The sequence below is a fragment of the Chlorocebus sabaeus genome, chromosome 3, assembly GCF_047675955.1.
Source record: "Chlorocebus sabaeus isolate Y175 chromosome 3, mChlSab1.0.hap1, whole genome shotgun sequence".
In the NCBI taxonomy this organism is placed as follows: domain Eukaryota; kingdom Metazoa; phylum Chordata; class Mammalia; order Primates; family Cercopithecidae; genus Chlorocebus; species Chlorocebus sabaeus.
In genome coordinates, this window is record NC_132906.1 from 54,836,244 (window position 1) to 54,859,503 (window position 23,260).

General features: G+C 37.4%; 1 protein-coding gene across 2 annotated transcripts in view; it reads right to left on the bottom strand.

Moving 5' to 3' along the window:
- Positions 1 to 1,585: 1,585 nt before the first annotated feature.
- Positions 1,586 to 23,260, bottom strand: part of DIS3 (DIS3 homolog, exosome endoribonuclease and 3'-5' exoribonuclease) — a 29,727-nt gene continuing 8,052 nt past the window's right edge. For both annotated transcript variants that reach the window (XM_007960568.3, XM_007960569.3), the window contains exons 7-21: positions 23,030 to 23,143; positions 22,766 to 22,903; positions 21,776 to 21,922; positions 21,242 to 21,358; positions 20,879 to 20,980; positions 20,198 to 20,262; positions 20,022 to 20,106; positions 17,925 to 18,052; positions 8,652 to 8,738; positions 6,112 to 6,268; positions 4,584 to 4,798; positions 4,307 to 4,475; positions 4,026 to 4,184; positions 3,174 to 3,296; positions 1,586 to 2,525 (exon numbers count right to left, since the gene is read on the bottom strand). In XM_007960568.3, the coding sequence (XP_007958759.2) occupies positions 2,442 to 2,525; positions 3,174 to 3,296; positions 4,026 to 4,184; positions 4,307 to 4,475; positions 4,584 to 4,798; positions 6,112 to 6,268; positions 8,652 to 8,738; positions 17,925 to 18,052; positions 20,022 to 20,106; positions 20,198 to 20,262; positions 20,879 to 20,980; positions 21,242 to 21,358; positions 21,776 to 21,922; positions 22,766 to 22,903; positions 23,030 to 23,143 (1,890 nt within the window). In that variant the 3' untranslated portion in view covers positions 1,586 to 2,441. The remainder of the gene's footprint in view (positions 2,526 to 3,173; positions 3,297 to 4,025; positions 4,185 to 4,306; positions 4,476 to 4,583; positions 4,799 to 6,111; positions 6,269 to 8,651; positions 8,739 to 17,924; positions 18,053 to 20,021; positions 20,107 to 20,197; positions 20,263 to 20,878; positions 20,981 to 21,241; positions 21,359 to 21,775; positions 21,923 to 22,765; positions 22,904 to 23,029; positions 23,144 to 23,260) is intronic.

Sequence of the window (23,260 nt, forward strand, 5' to 3'; positions counted from 1 at the left end):
GTGTCATTTTCTTCTTTCCTCCTCAACTGTACCTGAAATATTACTGCTGACCTGCAGAAAATGTGTCGCGTTATGTACCTGGCTCATCTTCAACACACTAACCATGAACACCACAAGAGTCTCACTCTTGTCGCTCAGGCTGAACTGCAGTGGTGCGATCTCAGCTCACTGCAACCTCCGCCTCCCAGGTTAAAGTGATTCTCCTGCCTCAGCCTCCCAAGTAGCTGGGATTACAGGCGTCTGCCACTACACCCAGCTAAGTTTTTGTATTTTTAGTAGAGATGGGGTTTTACCATGTTGGCCAGGCTAGTCTCAAACTCCTGATATCAGGTGATCCACCCATCTCGGCCTCCCAAAATGCTAGGATTACAGGCGTGAGCGACTGCACCTAGCCGGCAAAGTTTTTTAAATGGTTGGCAGGGGTGGAGAGAATCAAATGAGTAATGTTTTGTGACACATCAAAATTATAATGACGTGCTGCATAACTTTTGGTCAACAATGGCCAAATATATGATGATGATCCCGTATGATTACAATGGAGCTGAAAAATTCCTATTGCCTGGGGACATAGCCATGGTAACATCATAGTGAAATTACTTTACGTAGCCTAAGTGTATAGTGTTTATGAGAGCCTACAGTAGTGCACAGTAATATAGGCCTTCACATTCACTAACCACTTACTGACTCACCCAGAGCCAGCTTCCAGTCCTGCCAACTTGTTCATGGTAAATGTCCTAAATAGGTGTACCATTTTATATCTTATATATACCTATATATTTTTTTACTGTACCTTTTCTATGTTTAGATATGTTTAGATATACAAATACTTAGCACTGTGTTACAACTGCCTACAGCAATCAGTACAGTAATATGCCATACAGGTTTGTAGGTTAGGAGCCACAGGTTGTCCCATATAGGATACCAGAGGGTATACCATCTAGGTTTGTGTAATTACATCATGATTTTCACGCAATGATGAAATTGCCAAGTGACATGTCTCAGAATGTATCCCTGTCATTAAGTGACACATGACTATATATGAAACAACAAATCAGGCTTTGTTGGAACACAGTCATGTTGATTTTTTTATATATTGTATATGGCTCCTTACACACTATCAACGGCAGAGTTGTGTACTATAGTTGCAACACAGACCATAGCCAACAAAGTCTAAAATGTTCCAGCACTCACAGAAAAGGTTTTTTGACTCCTACTCTTAGTGTCATTGACCCATTTTACTTGGACCAAAGACTACTCAAGTCTATTTTCCTCCAACTGACACAAGTTTCTGTCTCACTGTATGGAGGTTTTCCTCAGCAATAGGAAGCTGGAAAAATTAGTCACCATTTACTGAGTGCCTAAATGACTACCTATTTGGTATACCTGCTGATTTACTTGCCAGGCTTTTCTCACTATACTGTAAGCTCCTTGAAGACAGAGTTTGAGTGGAACCTGACACACCGTAAGTGCTTTAGAAATTGAATAAATAAGCCAAGTAAAACGTTTTAAGGCAACCCTATCCCAAAATATTCCTGAAGGTATGAATTTAATCATTACCAATCTCTGTGATTAGCAAAGGAAGTAGTCAGTCTGGCACACCAAATTTTATTAATAATACTTATTTTAATCTGTTCCCTTTCGTATGCCTTTATACAGTTCCCCTCGTGTATATACACTGATACAACTACAATTTAAAAGCCACTATCTGTTTTTTATTTTGTAAGTAACAAGATATAGACATTTGAATGCCAATGTCTTATTCTGGAGAGACACTGGAGCTGAAGTTCAACAATGATGATCACACTTATTACCTGGTAATAAAAACAACCATCTTTCCAGTCAGGTCAAAATATCCTACTTCTTGCCTTTCTACCAATTCCCAAACATTCACAGTTGTTCAAGGACCACTAATAAAATACAGGAAGCTTTTAAAGACAGTAAGAGAATACTTAGTGTAAATTAGGTGAATTAAAGATGGCAAAGGAGATTACATCCTCAACACTGACAGCTTCCAAGACTTAGAAAAGAAGATTGTTCCTTGCTTCTAAGATTGTTCTGTTTTCCTCTGTAGGAAAATGAAAGTTTTTTCCTACAAATATTAAATAATCAAAGTACTTATGCAAAATTAATCTGCTCCTCAATGAGATGAGCACTCCATTTAAATGATCTTTACAGATCCCTGAAGTTGCTATCCTGTCACTGTATTTAAGTGATGGATATTCAATTGAATTATTCTGCATAAATAATTCTGTTCAACCCAGAAGTAAAGCAGTATGATGGGACAGATACAGTCAACCATTCAATAAAAATGCAAATGTCTGAAATTATTAAAATGTACTTAAAAGTAACAAACTGTATCACACACTTAGGCTTAGAAGTGTTCTTTCAAGTTTTTTCTTTTAAAAATAAAACCAGTCTTTGAAGATTTCTGTTGAATATAGCTATTTTCCAAGCTTTATCTTCTTTTTCTCTGGTCCATTAAGGTCTGTGTTTGAAGTATCAGTAGGAATGCTTATTCCTGGTATCTAAGATAATGCAAATGGGGGGAAATAAGGTGATTTAAAGGATAAAATACATCTCATCCTCATCTTCCCCTTCCCCACTGCCAGTTTCAAATTTAAAAGGATGTAGTGGTAGGGAGGGGAAAGGGGGCTAATTAAAGGTTTTATACACAGAATGTATTTTACAAAGTAACAGTGGTTCAAAAATGCAAAAGGTAGACATGGTCTCAATAGGTGAGAAGCATGTCATTTAGGAAGTGTTCTTTTTAACTATAAAACAGCCTTCCCCATGGGGAGCTACTGTGATCGACAGAATCAGAGGTTTCAAGTGTGTTGGGGAAGGACAAAGGTTAAGAACCAGTATCTTAGGTGAAAAACCTACACTTCATCTTCAAAGTGCAGAGTTCAAAACTTCTACACAGAAAAGACTAGGCAGGAGAATGGAAGATCTTTTTATTTTGCCACCAAAGACCTGAGCAGAATCTCAGATGTCTAGAATCCCGTGGCCTAAAGAAATCAATGAGAAAACAGGATTTGCTATGCAAATATTTGGTTTCTACACTACTTATAGGGTTACCTCTAACATTAAACAGAAATAACTATATCCCTCTCTTTGACAAAATATGTACTGTTTGTTCCATCACAACAAGGAAATATTAAGTTTGGCCTTACCTGTGGTTCTACCAGGGACATTCGGATTTTCTGATGCTGAAGATTAGATGAGTCTAACATGATTTTCACTTTAACTTTATCAAATACATGGAACACTGTATCTTCTATTTTAAGTGAAGGTATCTAAACAAAACACATTTTATCATTCTTAATTGCTTCCTTACATTTGAGGCTTTGTTCTAACCCTTTACAATTTATCTTACATAGTGAAAGTTTAAATATAAAAATTAGTAAGCATCTACGTGTTCAACATAACAAAGGCCATAAACCTAGTAGTCTCACATAAATATGACCTATTTATGTGCATACTTTCTCCTTCATTAAGATAGTTCTAATATATATATGTTCATTAAAATCTTGGTGATTAATTTATCAACTCACTAATAAATAGGAAACTTTTAGTTTAGTAGAGGAACACAAAGGTACTTTGGCCAGTTTATTGTTCAAATATTCTCTCAGGGCTGTGGTTCTCCTAAGGTGAATAGGGAGTATGTGTGTCACATAAGAAACACTGGAAATAAGTTAAAAAAAAAAAAAGTTCCTTCCCTGAGTTGTAAATAGTCATTTATTCCTTTACTTTATTGGTGCATGTAGGGCAAAACTTTACATGGTATAAAAGAAAAAATCAAGGACAACAATTGCATATGAGAAGATATACAGTGGTGGGAAATTGTGAGTAAAACCATAGCTTAGTTGGCAAAATTAAATGTAGATTTCCTGGCATGTATTTGGAGATCTGGATAAATTCTTCAGGGTACAAAAAATAATTTTATGCTTTATGGGTACCATTTATGAACTCCCAAAGAAAAAGTGCCCCCCAGAAAAGAAAAAAAACCATGAGAAATACTGTACCTCATCATCATAAATAAGCCGTGGGTTTGGTTTGTCCTTTTCTTCAAAAAAGACTGTCCCTTCTAAACCATACTTTGGAATTAATACAACAATGGCATTCTTTCTTACAAATAAAATATAGGCTTCTTCACTTACTATTCCTTTGCTTTTGAAAAATAACTGTAAAATAACATACAACTTATTTAGTCTTAAAATATTTTGAAATTAACAAAGAAATTGAAATTAAATTAAAAATGAACAAAACTTCATCTTTTCTAGCAGTATCGACAGAAGGCAAATACCTGGGTATGAAAAGCCACTGATGCACGTTGGGCATATTGAGCCATTTTGTGCCGGAAATTTAGATTTTTACATATATCTGCAAGCTTGTGTTTGTCTGTCAACTCTGGATAAGTACAGTCAGCCCCAACAGCCACAGCCAAAAGCCGATGAACGATGACATCTGCGTATCTAGACAGATGAAGGAGAAATAAGAACCGTAGTATGTCAGTACTAATATGTGCTTTTAAAATTCAAAATTAACTATTTTCTATCTCCTTTAATTTCATAAAAAAATACCTTCTGATGGGTGAAGTAAAATGTGTGTATATCGGAGATGCTAAGCCATAGTGATGAAAATCATTATCCATTCCAGAACAGAAGTACACAGCCTGCATCATACAGCGAGTGGCTAATATTCTCAACAGAGTGTTTAGATATGGAAAAGTAGGAGATTCGGCCCGATCCAAAGACTCAGCCAAAGACTTGGCTGTATCAGTCTTGATTTCCAAATTCTGTAAACAAAAAGAAAGGAAGAGCACCATATTAAACATTTCTAAGTCAGTACCATTATGTCTTCAAAATATAACTGATCTGACTGAACAAACATCATGTTTTCATTATTTTCCTTCCCTTCAAACTAGAAGTAATAGCCAGAAACAAAACTGTACTGGTCACTACAGTTCCATTAGAACAATGTTGGGATTCACCAAATTTAGCTGCCTTGTTCTACCCTAGGAAGATGAGTCAAATATACATCTCTTCTCTTAGGTCTTTGGAAGAAGTAAGATAATGAAGGAAAAAAAATTCCTATTTACAGAGTAAGCCTTGGAGCAGAGGAGTGAGAAGCTGATTCAATTCCTATGATTCTGGAGAAGCTGGGCATGCATGCCATAAAGGTCTGATCCAAAAATCAGAAACCAATGCCATTGTGTTAGACTAATGCTCTGCAGTCCAACATTACTGCTCACTCTCTTCTAGATGAGAAAGATAGGGCCTAACTAGGTAATCCAAGGAAAAGCAATGTAAGCCATAGTCACCCAAGGGGTAAGCACCCTTAAATGAAAATCTACTAACAAGAGGCAGTGGGTACACAGGGCTGAAAAAATGTGCTCTTTCTATAGTTTCCTCTTTTCCATGTATGGAATAAATATACTTTTCTTACGAACATGAAATGTAAAGGATTTAACTGAGTTGAAGTAAAAAAAAAAAACAAAAACAAAAACAAAATACATTATTTGTAAAGTTAGGCAGTTGACAGGAGCCATGAAGCAACATAGACATATGAAACATGCATAAAGGCAAGGAAACATGGCAGAGTTTTATATGACCAGGACGCTGCATATATCTTAGTCTAAACATCTGGCTTTAGCATACGGTGAAAAACATTGGGCTGGGTGCGGTGGCTCATACCTGTAATCCCAGCACAGCACTTTGGGAGGCCGAGATGAGACAATTACTTGAGTCCAGGAGTTTGAGAACAGCCTGGGCAACATAGTGAAAACCTATCTCTACCATAAAAATACAAAAAATTAGCCACTCATGGTGGTGTGCGCCTGCAGTCCCAGCTCCTCCAGAGGCTGAGGCAGGAGGAGGGCTTGAGACTGGGAGATAGAGGGTGCAGTGAGCCGAGATCGTGCCACTGTACTGCAGTCTGGGTGACAGTGAGACCCTGTCTCAAAAAAAAAAACAAAAGAAAAAAGAACTATTGGCATATTCTTGTTATTAACAACCAATAAAACCTTTATGGAAATATGAATGTAAATTATTTAGAATGACAGGTAGATGAAAACACAAATAGACGATTTTTCAAACTATAGGACCTTACCCTTGACCTGGCTGCCTTAACAAGAATTTCATAATTTGATGGAGGTGGAGCAGGATGTTTTCGAAGCAGAGCATGTTCAGAAAATTCCTCATGAATTTTTTTTGCAACAGAAATATTGGCAAGTAACATAAATTCTTCAACCATGGAATTTGTTTCCCTGCCAATGGAAAAAGCATTAAACAAAACAAAAAAAGAATCTGAGACTTCTATATATCATATTTTTTCACAGGTTACCTTTGTTACAAAGAATAAGAGCATTTCCTATGTAAACATTCATATGTCTGTGTACATTTGTATTTTAAATAACTTACTATTCTTTCATCTCTCAGTTACTCTGCTAACAATCTCTTATTATGCAACTACTGCATGAGTAAATCTTACATGCTAGAGCAAATCTTACATGCTAGAGGAGACTATACAAATTGCACTCAACCAGTTGCAGTGGCTCACACCTGTAATCCTAGCACTTTGAGAGGCCGAGGCGGGCAAATTATTTGAGCCCAGGAGTTCGAGACCAGTCTTGCCAACATGGCGAAACCCCGACTCTACTAAAAATATTAAAAAAATTAGCCAGGTCTGGTGGCACATGCCTGTAGTCCCAGGTACTCAAGAGGCCGAGGCATGAGAATCACTTGAACCCAGGAGGTGGAGGTTGCAGTAAGCCGAGATTGCATCACTGCACTCCAGCCTGGGTGACAGAGCAAGGCTCTGTGTCAAAAAAACAACAACAAAATTGCACTCAAAAACAGAAGCTTTACTACTCTATTTATATATAAAATGAAAACAAGCATTTTTACTTGATTTTACTAGGTCCAAAAATATTTTTATTTAATTGTAAATCAATAAAGTTTACAAGAATTAAAAGCTATTTAGATCATACAAATTTTGGCTTAAAAACCAAAAATTTTAACAATAAATTACTCAAATGAAGAGGCCATGTTTATAATAGCTTATTTCGATACTTCTAATGGGTCAGTCAGTGTGCTATAAATACATCCCGCCCTCAACACACACACAACCCCCACACACACTGTTTTACAGATGAGAAAACTGAGGATATGTTCATTATTCTCTTGCTCAAGGTAAGAGTTATTAGCAGTATGAGAATTTGAGTTCACACAATCTGACTTCAAAACTCTCAACCAATCTGATACTGCTGTCATTCTCTATATATTTATTCACATCCATTTTCAGGTTAGTTTAGAAAATGATCCATCTTCTGTTGATACAGTGCTTTCTGTCTTGCAAGTCAATGAACACATAGTATTAACCTTTCATTCAGGTTTCATCTTGTAACTTCCTAACAATATTTCTAAAGTATATTCATTTTAAAAATATCAGAAAGACCTCCAATCATATGGGGACATCTTAGAAATGTGTTCTTTCTTCTTCTTAATAAGAAGAAATGACTGACGTTTTACTTTGGCAAAGCTAGTGTCAACCTTTTGCTCATAAAAGCTCTTAGTACTGGGCTCATTATTAGCATTAACATTAGACATACATGGAAGTTCTACTATAAGGGATTTTTAGATATTATAATAGCACTAAAGCACATATTGGTTCTAAGTAAAAAATTTGAGTATATTCCCATTTTTAACCCTTGGTCATCTATTAGAAAAGTGCATATGCACGTTGAATTCCAGAATTATCTTAATATAAATAAGAGGCAGGGAAAGAGGCCTAAACTCGGAATTAACAAAAAAAATTCTTGTTTCCTACATCTTATCTAAATCAATAAACAACAATAGCTAATATCACCCTCACAGCACCCTATGAGGTAGGTGCCATTATCAGTCATAGGCAATTTACAGACAAATAAATTGAGGCATACAGAGGTAAAATAACTACTTTAGTTCGTGATATAATAGTAGTAACAGCAGAGGCATCCAAACCTAGGGAGTCTGGCTTCAGAGCCCACGATCTTCACCGTTATTCTACCCTACTATCTATTCTACTATCCATTATTCTATCCTACCCCCCATCTTTCTGGCACCAGGGACTGGTTTCATGGAAAACAATTCTTCTATGCGACGAGGGGAGGAAAGGATGGTTTCATCAGGCATTAGATTCTCATAAGAAGTGTGCAACCTAGATCCCTCCTATGCACAGTTCACAATAGGGCTGGCGCTCCAATGAGAATCCAATGCTGCCACTGATCTGACAGAAGGCGGATCTCAGGTGGTAATGCTCATACCCCAGGGGCTGGGAACCCCTGCACTACAGTATATTCTACTTTAGAAATTAATCAGGGTAATCTTTTTTTATCTTACTATAACTATTACTAGTCAAGTTCTAATACATCACACATCAAAGCAAACAAATTCAAATTGAAAGTTCTTATATTACGTGACTAAACGCAGTTTTACGGAAGAAAAACTGAGCTTAAATTTACTTTTCTGTCCTTCGTAAGCCAAATAAAGTAGAAATCATGACCCTAATCGTTACTTTGTATATAAATGTTTTAGTTATTAGTACTTATAGTAGACATGACATTTAAAATAAAAAATCTTATCTACTGCCCATCAAAAAAAATTACAAACCTAAGTTCCTTGGTCTGCAGATCTATAGGATCATGAGTTTCACTGTCCATGTGGAATCGAACCTCAGGAGAAGATAGAGTCAAAGCCCTAAATAAAATTAAAGAGAAAAATTATAGTCAAGCAAGCCAATAAAAGACAAAATTATAGAAATACTCTTTTAAAAAAGACAATGACTACAGCAAGTATGTAATAGTTGCTCTTCTGAAGGTTTTATGACCATCTGCTGTTTCATGTTCTATTTTCATGAACAGCTCAGTAGGGCTTTCATGAACAGCTCAGTAGATTTAAAATGTATTTAACAAGAGAGGACAATAGCAACACAAAGAAATCTGAATCCCTGTGCTTCTAAGGGCTTATGTATCTTCTGTATCCAAACAATGAGTTTTGATTGAGCTACATAGGTTTTTAATCACTTTTACATATAAAGAAGGGGATTGGCTGTATTTAATTTACTACAGAGAACAGTTATTGGGGCAGGGGACAATAAAGAGGGGCAAAAGGGAAGCTGTTGTGGGTAGCTTAATAACACCAGGAGATCCACAGTTCAAAAGTATCCTCCACAAAGATTACACCAACAGAGAAGCAACTGATAACCTACTATCACTAATATGTTACAAGTTGTGATGGCTATTAATATTTGAGTGCTAAGTGTCAGATAAACAATTCATGCTCAGGACTTTACACACATGGTTCATTTAATGAGCTGGCAAGCTCTCCTTTGGAAAGTAAATTCCCATATGGCAAGGCAAGTCTAATGTTTCTTATACCTTGACACAACTTTCATGAGGTCAGCTCTAAATCAACCTAAACTAAAAATTTTAATGAGGCTGGGCAACCTTGAACAATAATGGAGAAGGAAAAGAAGGGGAGGAGAAAAATTAAAATAAGATGGAGCAAGTTAAGTGAAATACTAAGTCTAAGTCCTTGTCTTCCTCGATTCCTCACCTGTATTAAAAGAACTATAGTAGGAATACATACTAAAAAGAGAATCTCAAAAATATTCCTTTCTTGCCTTGTAGTGTGCACTTAAAACAAGGCTCTACATCAGGTCTGATATGTATTTATTAATGTATTTTGACATAAAAAGCAAGGTACACTTATCACATTTTGATCATTTTTCCTCACAGAACACCTAAAATGTTATGTCTACCCATGAGTATTAATACTTTAAGAAGGCAAAAGATAGTTTTCTTTTTTTTTTTTTAATTCTCCCTAAGACTAAAATGATTCAATGATGTTTTCCCAGTAGGCAACCATCTACTAACCAAATTAAAAATACAGACTGTTGAAATTTAAAAAATCCTTTCCAGTTTTAAAAAGCTATGTTACAAATGCGAATTCTTACTTTAAAACTATTAAATATAGCTTCGATTTGCATTTTACATGGCTTAAGAAAAAAACTCTGTGGTGTTTTGTGTCACACAAAAAAAATTATCTTCTTCTTGTATCCAAGTGACAAGCTTGTGTGAAAGTTTTGCTCAAATTTAATACTGTCCACTGGGTTTTAGCACACTCAAATGATCCTTCCAGTTTCAAGTTGCATATTTAAGATCACATAAAAAATTCCCTGAAAACGGAGGTGTTAGTAGACGTAGGTATATAACTACCTCAAACACTATCCAACAGAACATTCGACAGTGATGGAAATGTTCTATGTGTGCCCTGTCCAATATGATAGTCATTAGTCACATGTGGCTACCAATCACTTGAAATATGGCTGGTAGGACCAGAGCAAGATGGCCAAATAGGAGCAGCTCCAGCCTCCAGCTCCTGGCGCGAGCGACACAGAGGATGGGTGATTTCTGCATTTTCAACTGAGGTACTGGGTTCATCTCACTGGGGAGTCTGGAAAATCGGTGCTGGTCAGCTGGTGCAGCCCCACCAGCGAGAGCTGAAGCAGGGCGAGCCATCACCTCACCTGGGAAGCACAAGGGGGAAGGGAATCCCTTTTCCTAGCCAAGGGAAACTGAGACACACAACACCTGGAAAATTGGGCAACTCCCACCCTAATACTGCGCTTCACCAAAGGTCTTAGCAAACGGCACACCAGGAATTATATCCCACACCTGGACGGGAGGGTCCCACACCCACAGAGCCTCCCTCGTTGCTAGCACAGCAGTCTGAGATCTAACTGCAAGGCAGCAGCAAGGCTGGGGGAGGGGAGCCTGCCATTGCTGAGGCTTAAGTAGGTAAACAAGGCCACAGGGAAGCTCAAACTGGGTAGAGCCCACCACAGCTCAAGGGAGCCTGCCTGTCTCTGTAGACCCCATCTCTGGGGACAGAGCATAGCTAAACAAAAAGCAGCAGTAACCTTGGCAGAGGTAAATGACCCTGTCTGACAGTTTGAAGAGAGCAGTGGATCTCCCAGCAGAGAGGGTGAGATTTGAGAATGGACAGACTGCCTGCTCAAGTGGGTCCCTGACCCATGAGTAGCCTAACTAGGAGCCATCCCCCACTAGGTGCAGACCGACACCTCACACCTCATACGGCAGGGTACACCCCTGAAACAAAGCTTCCAGAGCAAGAATCAGACAGCAACACTCGCTGTCCAGCAATATTCTATCTTCTGTAGCCTCCACTGCTGATACCCAGGCAAACAGGGTCTGGAGTGGACCTCAAGCAATCTCCAACAGACCTACAGCTGAGGGTCCTGACTGTTAGAAGGAAAACTAACAAACAGAAAGGACACCCACACCAAAACCCCATCAGTTCGTCACCATCATCAAAGACCAAAGGCAGATAAAACCACAAAGATGGGGAAAAAGCAGGGCATAAGAGCTGGAAATTAAAAAAATCAGAGCGCATCTCCCCCTCCAAAGGAACGCAGCTCATTGCCAGCAACGGATCAAAGTTGGACGGAGAATGACTTTGACGAGTTGAGAGAAGAAGGCTTCAGTCGATCAAACTTCTCAGAGCTAAAGGAGGGACTACATAACCAGCACAAAGAAACTAAAAATCTTGAAAAAAGAATGGAAGAATGGATAACTAGAATAATCAATGTAGAGAAGGCCATAAACGAACTAACAGAGATAAATACCATGACACAAGAAATAGGTGACAAATGCACAAGCTTCAGTAACCAATTGATCAACTGGAAGAAAGAGTATTAATGATTGAAGATCAAATGAATGAAATGAAGTGAGAAGAGAAGTCTAGAGAAAAAAGAGGAAAAAGAAATGAACAAAGCCTCCAAGAAATATGGGATTATGTGAAAAGACCAAATCTACGTCTGATTGGTGTGCCTGAAAGTAAGGGGGAAAATGGAACCAAGTTGGAAAACGCTCTTCAGGATACCATCCAGGAGAACTTCCCCAACCTAGTAAGGCAGGTCAACATTCAAATTCAGGAAATACAGAGAACGCCACAAAGATACTCCTCGAGAAGAGCAACTCCAAGACACATAATTGTCAGATTCAGCAAAGCTGAAATGAAGGAAAAATGTTAAGGGCAGCCAGAGAGAAAGGTCGGGTTACCCACAAAGGGAGCCCATCAGACTAACAGCAGATCTCTCGGCAGAAACTCTCCAAGCCAGAAGAGAGTGGGGGCCGATATTCAACATTCTTAAAGAAAACAATTTTCAACCCAGAATTTCATATTCAGCCAAACTAAGTTTCATAAGTGAAGGAGAAATAAAATCCTTTACAAATAAGCAAATGCTTAGAGATTTTGTTACCACCAGCGCTGCCCTACAAGAGACCCTGAAGGAAGCACTAAACATGGAAAGGAACAACCAGTACCAGCCATTGCAAAAACATGCCAAAATGTAAAGACCATCGATGCTAGGAAAAAACTGCATCAACTAAAGAGCTAAATAACCAGCTAATATCACAATGACAGGATCAAGTTCACACATAACAATTGTAAATGGACTAAATGGTCCAATTAAAAGACACTGGCAAATTGGATAAAGAGTCAAGACCCATCAGTTTGCTGTATTCAGGAGACCCATCTTACATGCAGAGACACACATAGGCTCAAAATAAAGGGATGGAGGAAGATCTACCAAGCAAATGGAGAACAAAAAAAAGCAGGGGTTGCAATCCTAGTCTCTGATAAAACAGACTTCAAGCCATCAAAGATCAAAAGGACAGAGAAGGCCATTACATAATGGTAAAGGGATCAATTCAACAGGAAGAGCTAACTATCCTAAATATATATGCACCCAATACAGGAGCACCCAGATTCATAAAGCAAGTCCTTAGAGACTTACAAAGAGACTTAGACTCCCATACAATAATAATGGGAGACTTTAACACCCCACTGTCAACATTAGAAAGATCAACGAGACAGAAGGTTAACAAGGATATCCAGGAATTGAACTCAACTCTGCACCAAGTGGACCTAATAGACATCTACAGAACTCTCCACCCCAAATCAACAGAATATACATTCTTCTCAGCACCACATCACACTTATTCCAAAATTGACCACATAGTTGGAAGTAAAGCACTCCTCAGCAAATGTACAAGAACAGAAATTATAACAAACTGTCTCTCAGACCACAGTGTAATCAAACTAGAACTCAGGACTAAGAAACTCAATCAAAACCGCTCAACTACATGGAAACTGAACAACCTGCTCCTGAATGACTACTGGGTACATAACGAAATGAAGGCAGAAATAAAGATGTTCTTTGAAACCAATGAGAACAAAGATACAACATACCAGAATCTCTGGGACACATTTAAAGCGGTGTGTAGAGGGAAATTTATAGCAGCAAATGTCCACAAGAGAAAGCAGGAGAGATCTAAAATTGACACCCTAACATCACAATTGAAAGAACTAGGGAAGCAAGAGCAAACACATTCAAAAGCTAGCAGAAGGCAAGAAATAACTAAGATTAGAGCAGAACTGAAGGAGATAGAAACACAAAAAACCCTCCAAAAAATCAATGAATCCAGGAGTTGGTTTTTTGAAAAGATCAACAAAATTGATAGACCGCTAGCAAGACTAATAAAGAAGAGAGAAGAATCAAATAGATGCAATAAAAAATGATAAAGGGGATATCACCACCGACCCCACAGAAATACAAACTACCATCAGAGAATACTATAAACACCTCTATACAAATAAACTAAAAAACCTAGAAGAAATGGATAATGTCCTGGACACTTACACTCTCCCAAGACTAAACCAGGAAGAAGTTGAATCCCTGAACAGACCAATAACAGGCTCTGAAATTGAGGCAATAATTAATAGCCTACCAACCATAAAAAGTCCAGGACCAGACAGATTCATAGCCAAATTCTACCAGAGGTACAAGGAGGAGTTGGTACCATTCCTTCTGAAACTATTCCAATCAATAGAAAAAGAGGGAATCCTCCCTAACTCATTTTATGAGGCCAACATCATCCTGATACCAAAGCCTGGCAGAGATACAACAAAAAAAGAGAATTTTAGACCAATATCCCTGATGAACATCGATGCAAAAATCCTCAATAAAATACTGGCAAACTGAATCCAGCAGCACATCAAGAAGCTTATCCACCATGATCAAGTGGGCTTCATCCCTGGGATGCAAGGCTGGTTCAACATACAAAAATCAATAAACGTAATCCAGCATATAAACAGAACCAAAGACAAAAACCACGTGATTATCTCAATAGATGCAGAAAAGGCCTTTGACAAAATTCAACAGCCCTTCATGCTAAAAACTCTCAATAAATTTGGTATTGATGGAATGTATCTCAAAATAATAAGAGCTATTTATGACAAACCCACAGCCAATATCATACTGAATGGGCAAAAACTGGAAAAATTCCCTTTGAAAACTGGCACAAGACAGGGATGCCCTCTCTCACCACTCCTATTCAACATAGTGTTGGAAGTTCTGGCTAGGGCAATCAGGCAAGAGAAATAAATCAAGGGTATTCAGTTAGGAAAAGAAGTCAAATTGTCCCTGTTCACAGATGACATGATTGTATATTTAGAAAATCCCATTGTCTCAGCCCAAAATCTCCTTAAGCTCATAAAAAACTTCAGCAAAGTCTCAGGATACAAAATTAATGTGCAAAAATCACAAGCATTCTTATACACCAGTAACAGACAGAGAGCCAAACCATGAATAAACTTCCATTCACAATTGTTTCAAAGAGAATAAAAGACCTGCCGGGCGCGGTGGCTCACGCCTGTAATCCCAGCACTTTGGGAGGCCGAGGCGGGTGGATCACGAGGTCAGGAGATTGAGACCATCCTGGCTAACACGGTGAAACCCCGTCTCTACTAAAAATACAAAAAATTAGCCGGGCAAGGTGGCGGGCGCCTGTAGTCCCAGCTACTCGGAGGCTGAGGCAGGAGAATGGCGTGAACCCGGGAGGCAGAGCTTGCAGTGAGCCGAGATCGCGCCACTGCACTCCAGCCTGGGCGACAAAGCGAGACTCTGTCTCAAAAAAAAAAAAGAGAATAAAAGACCTAGGAATCCAACTTACAAGGGATGTAAAGGACCTCTTCAAGGAGAACTACCAACCACTGCTCAGTGAAATAAAAGAGGACACAAACAAATGGAAGAACATACCATGCTCATGGATAGGAAGAATCAATATCGTGAAAATGGCCATACTGCCCAAGGTAATTTATAGATTCAATGCCATCCCCCATCAAGCTACCAATGACTTTCTTCACAGAATTGGAAAAAACTGCTTCAAAGTTCATATGGAACCAAAAAAGAGCCTGCATTGCCAAGACAATCCTAAGCCAAAAGAACAAAGCTGGAGGCATCACGCTACCTGACTTCAAACTATACAACAAGGGTACAGTAACCAAAACAGCATGGTACTGGTACCAAAACAGAGATATAGACAAATGGAACAGAACAGAGTCCTCAGAAATACCACCACACATCTACAGCCATCTGATCTTTGACAAATCTGAGAATAACAAGAAATGGGGAAAGGATTCCCTATTTAATAAATGGTGCTGGGAAAACTGGCTAGCCATAAGTAGAAAGCTGAAACTGGATCCTTTCCTTACTCCTTACACAAAAATTAATTCAAGATGGATTAGAGACTTAAATGTTAGACCTAAAACCATAAAAACCCTAGAAGAAAACCTAGGTAATACCATTCAGGACATAGGCATAGGTAAGGACTTCACGTCTAAAACACCCAAAGCAACGGCAACAAAAGCCAAAATTGACAAATGGGATCTCATTAAACTAAAAAGCTTCTGCACAGCAAAAGAAACTACCATCAGAGTGAACAGGCAACCTACAGAATGAGAGAAAATTTTTGCAATCTACTCATCTGACAAAGGACTAATATCCAGAATGTACAAAGAACTCAAACAAATTTACAAGAAAAAAACAAACAACCCCATCAAAAAGTGGGCAAAGGATATGAACAGACACTTCTCAAAAGAAGACTTTCATACAGCCAACAGACACATGAAAAAATGCTCATCATCACTGGCCATCAGAGAAATGCAAATCAAAACCACAATGAGATACCATCTCACACTAGTTAGAATGGCAATCATTAAAAAATCAGGAAACAACAGGTGCTGAAGAGGATGTGGAGAAATAGGAACACTTTTACACTGTTGGTGGGATTGTAAACTAGTTCAACCATTGTGGAAAACAGTATGGCGATTCCTCAAGGATCTAGAACTAGAAATACCATTTGACCCAGCCATCGCATTACTGGGTATATACCCAAAGGATTATAAATCATGCTGCTATAAAGACACATGCACACGTATGTTTATTGCAGCACTATTCACAATAGCAAAGACTTGGAATCAACCCAAATGTCCATCAGTGACAGACTGGACTAAGAAAATGTGGCACATATACACCATGGAATACTATGCAGTAATAAAACAGGATGAGTTCGTGTCCTTTGTAGGGACATGGATGCAGCTAGAAACCATCATTCTCAGCAAACTTTCGCTAAGAACAGAAAACCAAACACCACATGTTCTCACTCATAGGTGGGAACTGAACAATGAGATCACTTGGACATGGGAAGGGGAACATCACACACCGGGGCCTATTATGGGGAGCAGGGAGGGAGGAGGGATGGCACTGGGAGTTATAACTAATGTAAATGACGAGTTGATGGGTGTTGACGAGTTGGGTGCAGCACACCAACATGGCACATGTATACATATGTAACAAACCTGCACGTTGTGCATATGTACTCTAGAACTTAAATAAAAAAAAAAAAAGAAAAGAAATATGGCTAGTAAGGCTAAGGAACTAAGTTGTTAATTTTATTAATTTTAATGAATTTAAATAGGCGCATCTTATGAAATGACACAAATGTACAATCCGCACTCACCACACCTTTAGTAACTGCTTGTGACCCTATCCTAGGTGGACTTGGGAACTCTGAGACGAACATCTGGAAGAGTCATGTACTTGGTTTCCTCTGATAATCAACAACGTCTTTTAAGAGTCAAATTTCTCTTAACTGGTTTCCTTCAACATGCCTGAGTTAATACTCTATACCTTATGCCTTTTGTAGTTAGGTAAAAGCCATGACCTAACAGCTAAAAGACTCAGATCTGTTACTAGTCAGACCTTTGGGAAGACTCCTTTTATGCACTTTTAATTGCCTAAAAAATGAGGAGGCTGAATTAAATAATTTCTAAAATTTAAAGTGCAAGGAGGACCTAATCTCCATTTATTTAAACCTTTGAAACCCAATGTCCAATCTGGAAACGTATTTCTAATTAAAATTAGAAACGATTTACAGAAGTCTTAGGGAGTTCTTGCCTTCCTGGATTTTCTTCAGTATCTTTAACTCAAACACAATTTTTTAACACAACAAATTACAAGGATGGAACTCTTGAACAAACATCAGTCCAGAATCAAGTTGTTAACACTTAAAAGGAAGCTAGAGGCTGGGCACAGTGGCTCACACCTGTAATCCCAACACTTTGGGAGGCCAAGGCGGGTGGATCACCTGAGGTCACGAGTTCAAGACCAGCCTAGCCAACAAGGCGAAACTCCACCTCTACTAAAAATACAAAAATTAGCTGGGCGTGGTGATGGGCACCTGTAATCCCAGCTACTCAGGAGGCTGAGACAGGAGAATCACTCGAATTCCGGAGGTGGAGGTTACAGTGAGCCGAGATTGTGCCACTGCACTCCAGCGTGGGTGACAGAGTGAAACTCTTTTCAAATAAATGAATGAATGAATGAATGAATGAATGAATGGAAGCTAGAAGAAACAGGAGTCTCTAGTCACCCTTTTAAATAATTCATTATTGCCTATGATCAAACAATGTAAAGAGTATAAAAATTATCTTAATACTATGAAAAACAAAATATACCCTTTTTCAATCCTTCTTTTCTTCAGAATTTTGGCTAGTTTATTCAGTCCACGGAGACTAGTGGTAATATCATCATTCATGTTTGCTGAATCAATTCTCAACTGAGCTTCAGCATATGTCAGAGATGCCTAAAAAAGAAATTGTATGTTATATAATTCTTATAAATGATAGAAAAATGGTTTTCAATATGTCCTCCTACTTTAACTACATAAAATCCATGATTTCAGAAAACCTAAAATCAGTAACGAAACAGAAATTCTTAGCTATGATACTATACTTCACATTTATGATTTCTGGTTCATTAATTCTTATTTGAGGCATTATACAACATAAACAAACATATTTTAAAAGGTAAAATGGCAATGTTGTTAGCAAATAAACTTTAAACTTTACTTGTATATTCCAGTTACTGTATAAATACCCAGATAATGCTAAAACATAAAGGTTAGATAGATTCTTCCTCTGATAACAAATGTGAAATCCTTTCTAGATGATCAGTATTCTCCCGCAAATAATTAAGACTGCAGGAGGTGAGACATCATGTTTTGCAGGAAATCTAATAAATACCCAAATTAAGCATGTAAAAACCAGACAAATCATAGTAGAAAAGAGTTAAATCCCCAACGATAAACAATGCAAATATACAAATAACTGCTTCTGTTCCTATTTCTCTCAGAGAAATCCACCATTTTTTTCTTTTTTTTTTTTTTTTTCTTGCTTAAAGAGTAGCTTCAAAAGTGAAAAGAAGAAAGAGCGTAACACAGTTAGATAATGCAGGTCCGGTCAGATTCCTGGGATAGCCAACTCATCTACTAAGAAGTTTCCCCTCTGAAAGAGGTTTTATGTTGTATGTTCACTAGGTTTGTTTTCTCATCATTTTGTTATACTGACCAAGTCTTAAAGAACTAAAAGTCATTCTTAAAAGTACAAACTGTGATGGCTTAAATAATTCACACATCACTCTTTATCAGTCTAACAGTTTTCTTTGCAACCACTAGTTAGCAGAACAGCAAGGATGCCAAAGGGCCAGAAAAAACAGGTTAAGTTTGGAAAACAGATCATTAGAAGATAAGCGGCTTGGCAAACCTTGAAGAAAGATGTAGGGCAAAATAAGAGAGAACATAAAGGATTCTTGGGAGAAGTACAAAAAAAAAAGGAAAAGGACAAGAAAGACAACCTGGCTGCATTCCGAAGAAACAAGATCTCAGGCTAGTTCTACTGAAATCCAACAGTGAATTAAACATCGTTTCTGTGAGAAAATGTGAAGAAAGCAGCAGTGTACCTGCTAACTTTTAAAACACTAACTATTTATAAGTAGGAACAGCTTCAATTACTAAGGTTCTTGACTTAAGGCATAAAACCACCAGTTGATCTTCTCAAGTATATATACTTCGTAAGTTTCTGAATATAGGACAACTGCAACATGAACTAGTTTCTGAATCATATTAAAAATTAAGCAGATAACTGGAAAAAAAAAAAAACCCTCTTAATTTTGCTATAACAATGCCCCCATTCTATCCTGAGGGCACAGACCTAGCACTTGTTTTTCTGCCTAGAAAGACTCTCCCCCACCCCCAACTCAAACTGAAATTCATTTATCTGTACCCACTTTACATGTTCAAAAGAGCATCTAGCTTGATTGAAAAATTCTCAAGAAGTGGGCAGCAATCTCAAATTTAGGTGATGGCACCGGGGCTGGGGCTGGTTACTTTGGCCTGGTATTAGCTAGGTCAAGAAAGCTGGCAATAAGACTCTGGTGGCCTGTTCCGCATTCTTCTCCGAGAGTAGGTAGCAAAGAGCCAAATGAATTTTAGTGTAAATATAAGTGCATCTGTACATGTGTAAGCACGTGCCTGCAGCTGTGGACTTTTTTAGACCATGTTTATATCACAGGCATTTATATGTATACGTTTTTTCTATTTTAGGTTAAGTAAATATACATATAAACTATTATACATAACATCCCTTTTCAAATATATATTTTTACATATGTGTATATATACATATACACGAATCTTTTAAAAATTTAACTTTATTTAGTTTTCAAAAAAGTACCAAAAAGTTTAAAAATTAGAGATTATTAGCCATGAAACGAACCTTTGAATTAATAACACTTTTGGTAAACTTCGTTTTTAAGATTTCAGCGTTGTGATTCATTTCCCAAATACATGAAAATGCCAGCCTATGAAGGAAAATACAGAGTATTTCTTAATGGGAATTGGGTTAAAGTAGTAAATACAATGTCTTCAAGGAAAAAAACCATGCAGAAATACCTGTCAACGTCACATTTTAAGGAACACAAGTTAGAGCTAAGCAACTCTGGAACCATGTCAATCCTCTGCAAAAGATAAAAACAGAACCACAGATTACTTAGCTGTATCCATACATTTATTTGAGGTTCTATTCTCAAATAATATTAATTAAACAAGGAAAGAAAAGTGTTCTGGTTTTTATAAATAGGATAATTGAGAAAAGATCAAATAAAAGGAATGTTTCTATAAAAGTACTTACACAAAATTGTTAAAGAAGGAAAGCTATGAAGGAAAATTGGACTTCATGCCAATTAATCTAAGTTTAAGTCCTCTATACTAACGACCCAGCTGTCCTCTGAAAGTTTTAAATCTCTGGTCTGTGTAAGTTTATACTTGATAACTGACACTCTATGACTGGACCTTTCTCCAATGCTTAATACAAACTACAAGGTGTTTTTAAAATATCAAAAAAAGAAAAGAGAAACTAAACTTTTATGGAAATCACTAAGAGACTAAGTTTAACCTTCTCCTTGACTTTTACGATACTTTACTTGTTATTTGAACCACTTGGTAACAAAAATTTTCTATATATTTAGTGATTTAAAGCCACCTTATTCCATGTATTTTTCTTAGCTAATTCATGGCTGTTTAAAAATCCTTAGGTGTCCATGATTGCTAAATTTTTAAATTCAATACATTTACCTTTTCACAAAGATACACAGTTGTTCCTCTTCTGGCTGATTCTTGATCCAAGGCATTTCCTGGCCTAATAAAATGGCTGACATCAGCAATATGAACACCAACCTTAAAAAGATAAAAATAAAAGGATGTCAATATGCTTGATTGGGTAAATGTACCTAATGGGAGTTTCAGTAAGATAAAGTTTAGCTAAATTCAAAAAAGACTCAGTCACCTCTGCCATTTCAACTTCTGACACATGGCCAAGTCTGCAGCTATAATTATACTTCACAAGAGTAATTAACAAGCAAATTCTATTCCAGGTCAAAAGAAAATGAACTCAGAACAGAACTACATTTAGGTAAGGACATTATTACATATTTATACCTCCAAATTTCCATTTTCGAGTTCTCTACAATGTAGAGCGTCGTCTATATCAGTACATCCTGGTGGGTCTACACTACAAATACACAGATGCCTCAGGTCCTCTCGGTTTTTCATGTCCTAGAAGACATGAAATTATAAACAAATAAATTATTTCCAAAGCACAACTACAACATATTAATAGCTCTTGTGAAACCAGTAATACTTATACAAAAACAATTTAGTTGTATTTTCTTGATGACAATCACATTTCTTTTTCCTGCACTGGAGCAGAGAGACGCCACATATGATTTGTAACTAATGGTTTCCTTCCCTTTGAAACATTTAACATATGCAAGTGTCTGCCCCATAGACAAACTTACCTTTCAATGAAGAAACAAATGACTTCTTCTGTAATTCCTAAAAATGCTAGACCCAACAAAATGCAGGGAAAGAGGGCCCGTGGTGTCTACATATTTAAAAACACATACAGAAATTAAACAAAACTAGGGAGGATATAATAATTTATAAAGTCACTACAAATTACTTTCAACTTACCTTTTCAGTAATGCTCCAGGGCATCTTTGGCAGAAAACTAAGAACAGCCTGTGAAAAAGGCTGGTGGGGAACATCGTGTTCAAGTAACAGAACTTCTGTTTCAGTCTCCTTCTCTCCAACATCGCCTAAATTTCTCACAAAGTGTCCCTGAAACCAAGAGGCATTGTTAGAAATGCCTATTTTATAGTAAATTTACATCTCATCATATTAAATTCTTCAGCATTTACATATCATCTCAGTATTCCTAAATATTCCCATAACGACTTCTGAAAAATGACCCTTTGGTACATTAGACAAGACTTCTCAACTGATTTTTGATGGAAACTTCATAAGGGTCCAGCTCTTACATTCTAAAGCATCTATTTCTCATTAACGTTCAAATTTAAAATGTGCTTCCAATATAATCTTTTCAAAATTTGTTGATTAGAATCTGTATAGAACTCAGTTTTCATAGCCATGATTAATAAAAGTCATTGGTTTAAAAATTTACATAGAAGAGGCCAGGCACAGTGGCTAACGCCTGTAATCTCAGCATTCTGGGAGGCTAAGGCGGGTGGATCACTTGAGGCCAGTTCAAGACCAGCCTGGCCAACAGCACGAAACCCCGTCTTCCCTAAAAATTAGCTGGGCGCAGTAGCGCACACCTGTAGTCCCAGCTACTTGAGAGGCTGAGACACAAGAATCACTTGAACCTGGGAGGTGGAGGGTGCAGTGGGCCGATATCACGCCACTGCACTCCAGCTGGGGCAACAGGGTGAGACTCTCTCTCAAAAAGAAGAAATTTACATAAAAGTAACCAAATGATTTACACTGGAATTTCATAAAATTAATTTTCAAAGTAATATGCTACTTACCAGGTCACTTTGTGAAATATCTCTAAATTTCAGTACAAATCCTACATAAAAGTGATTCCATTTTTATTAAAAGCAGAAATACTATTCACAAAATTTTAATTAAAATCCCCAAATAAAATTAATACTTTCAGCTTACATTTGGATATCTGGAATTTCTGGGCCAACCATCAATAGCAACAATAATTCTCCGTCCTTCTAATGTAGAAGCCTGTCTGGTTTCTATGCGAATTCGAGGGATTCTCTTATCAGCAGGTGTAAAGAGATGTCTTCTTGACTAGCAAAAATTAGGAATAAAGATTTTACACACAAAAAAATCTGAGGATGGAGGCAAAAGAAAGGCTATAAGTTCTACTAAATGTTTATCTTTTTTTTTATTACACAGTAAATGCTCTTTACTCACCTCCTTAATGTCAGACTTGGAAAGCATGCCACAATATGGTCTCCAATTCCTTTTTATTATTCCTACAACTCTGCCTGTAGGCTTCAACATTTTCTCACTTACAGCAGTCTTAAGCTGAGATATAAAAATAATAATGTTCAGTTATATTCCTCTAAGTATTATCAGGCAATTTCCTTTCAAAATCAAAATACATACACGGATACTAATCCATTCAGGCAGTAAATTATGACG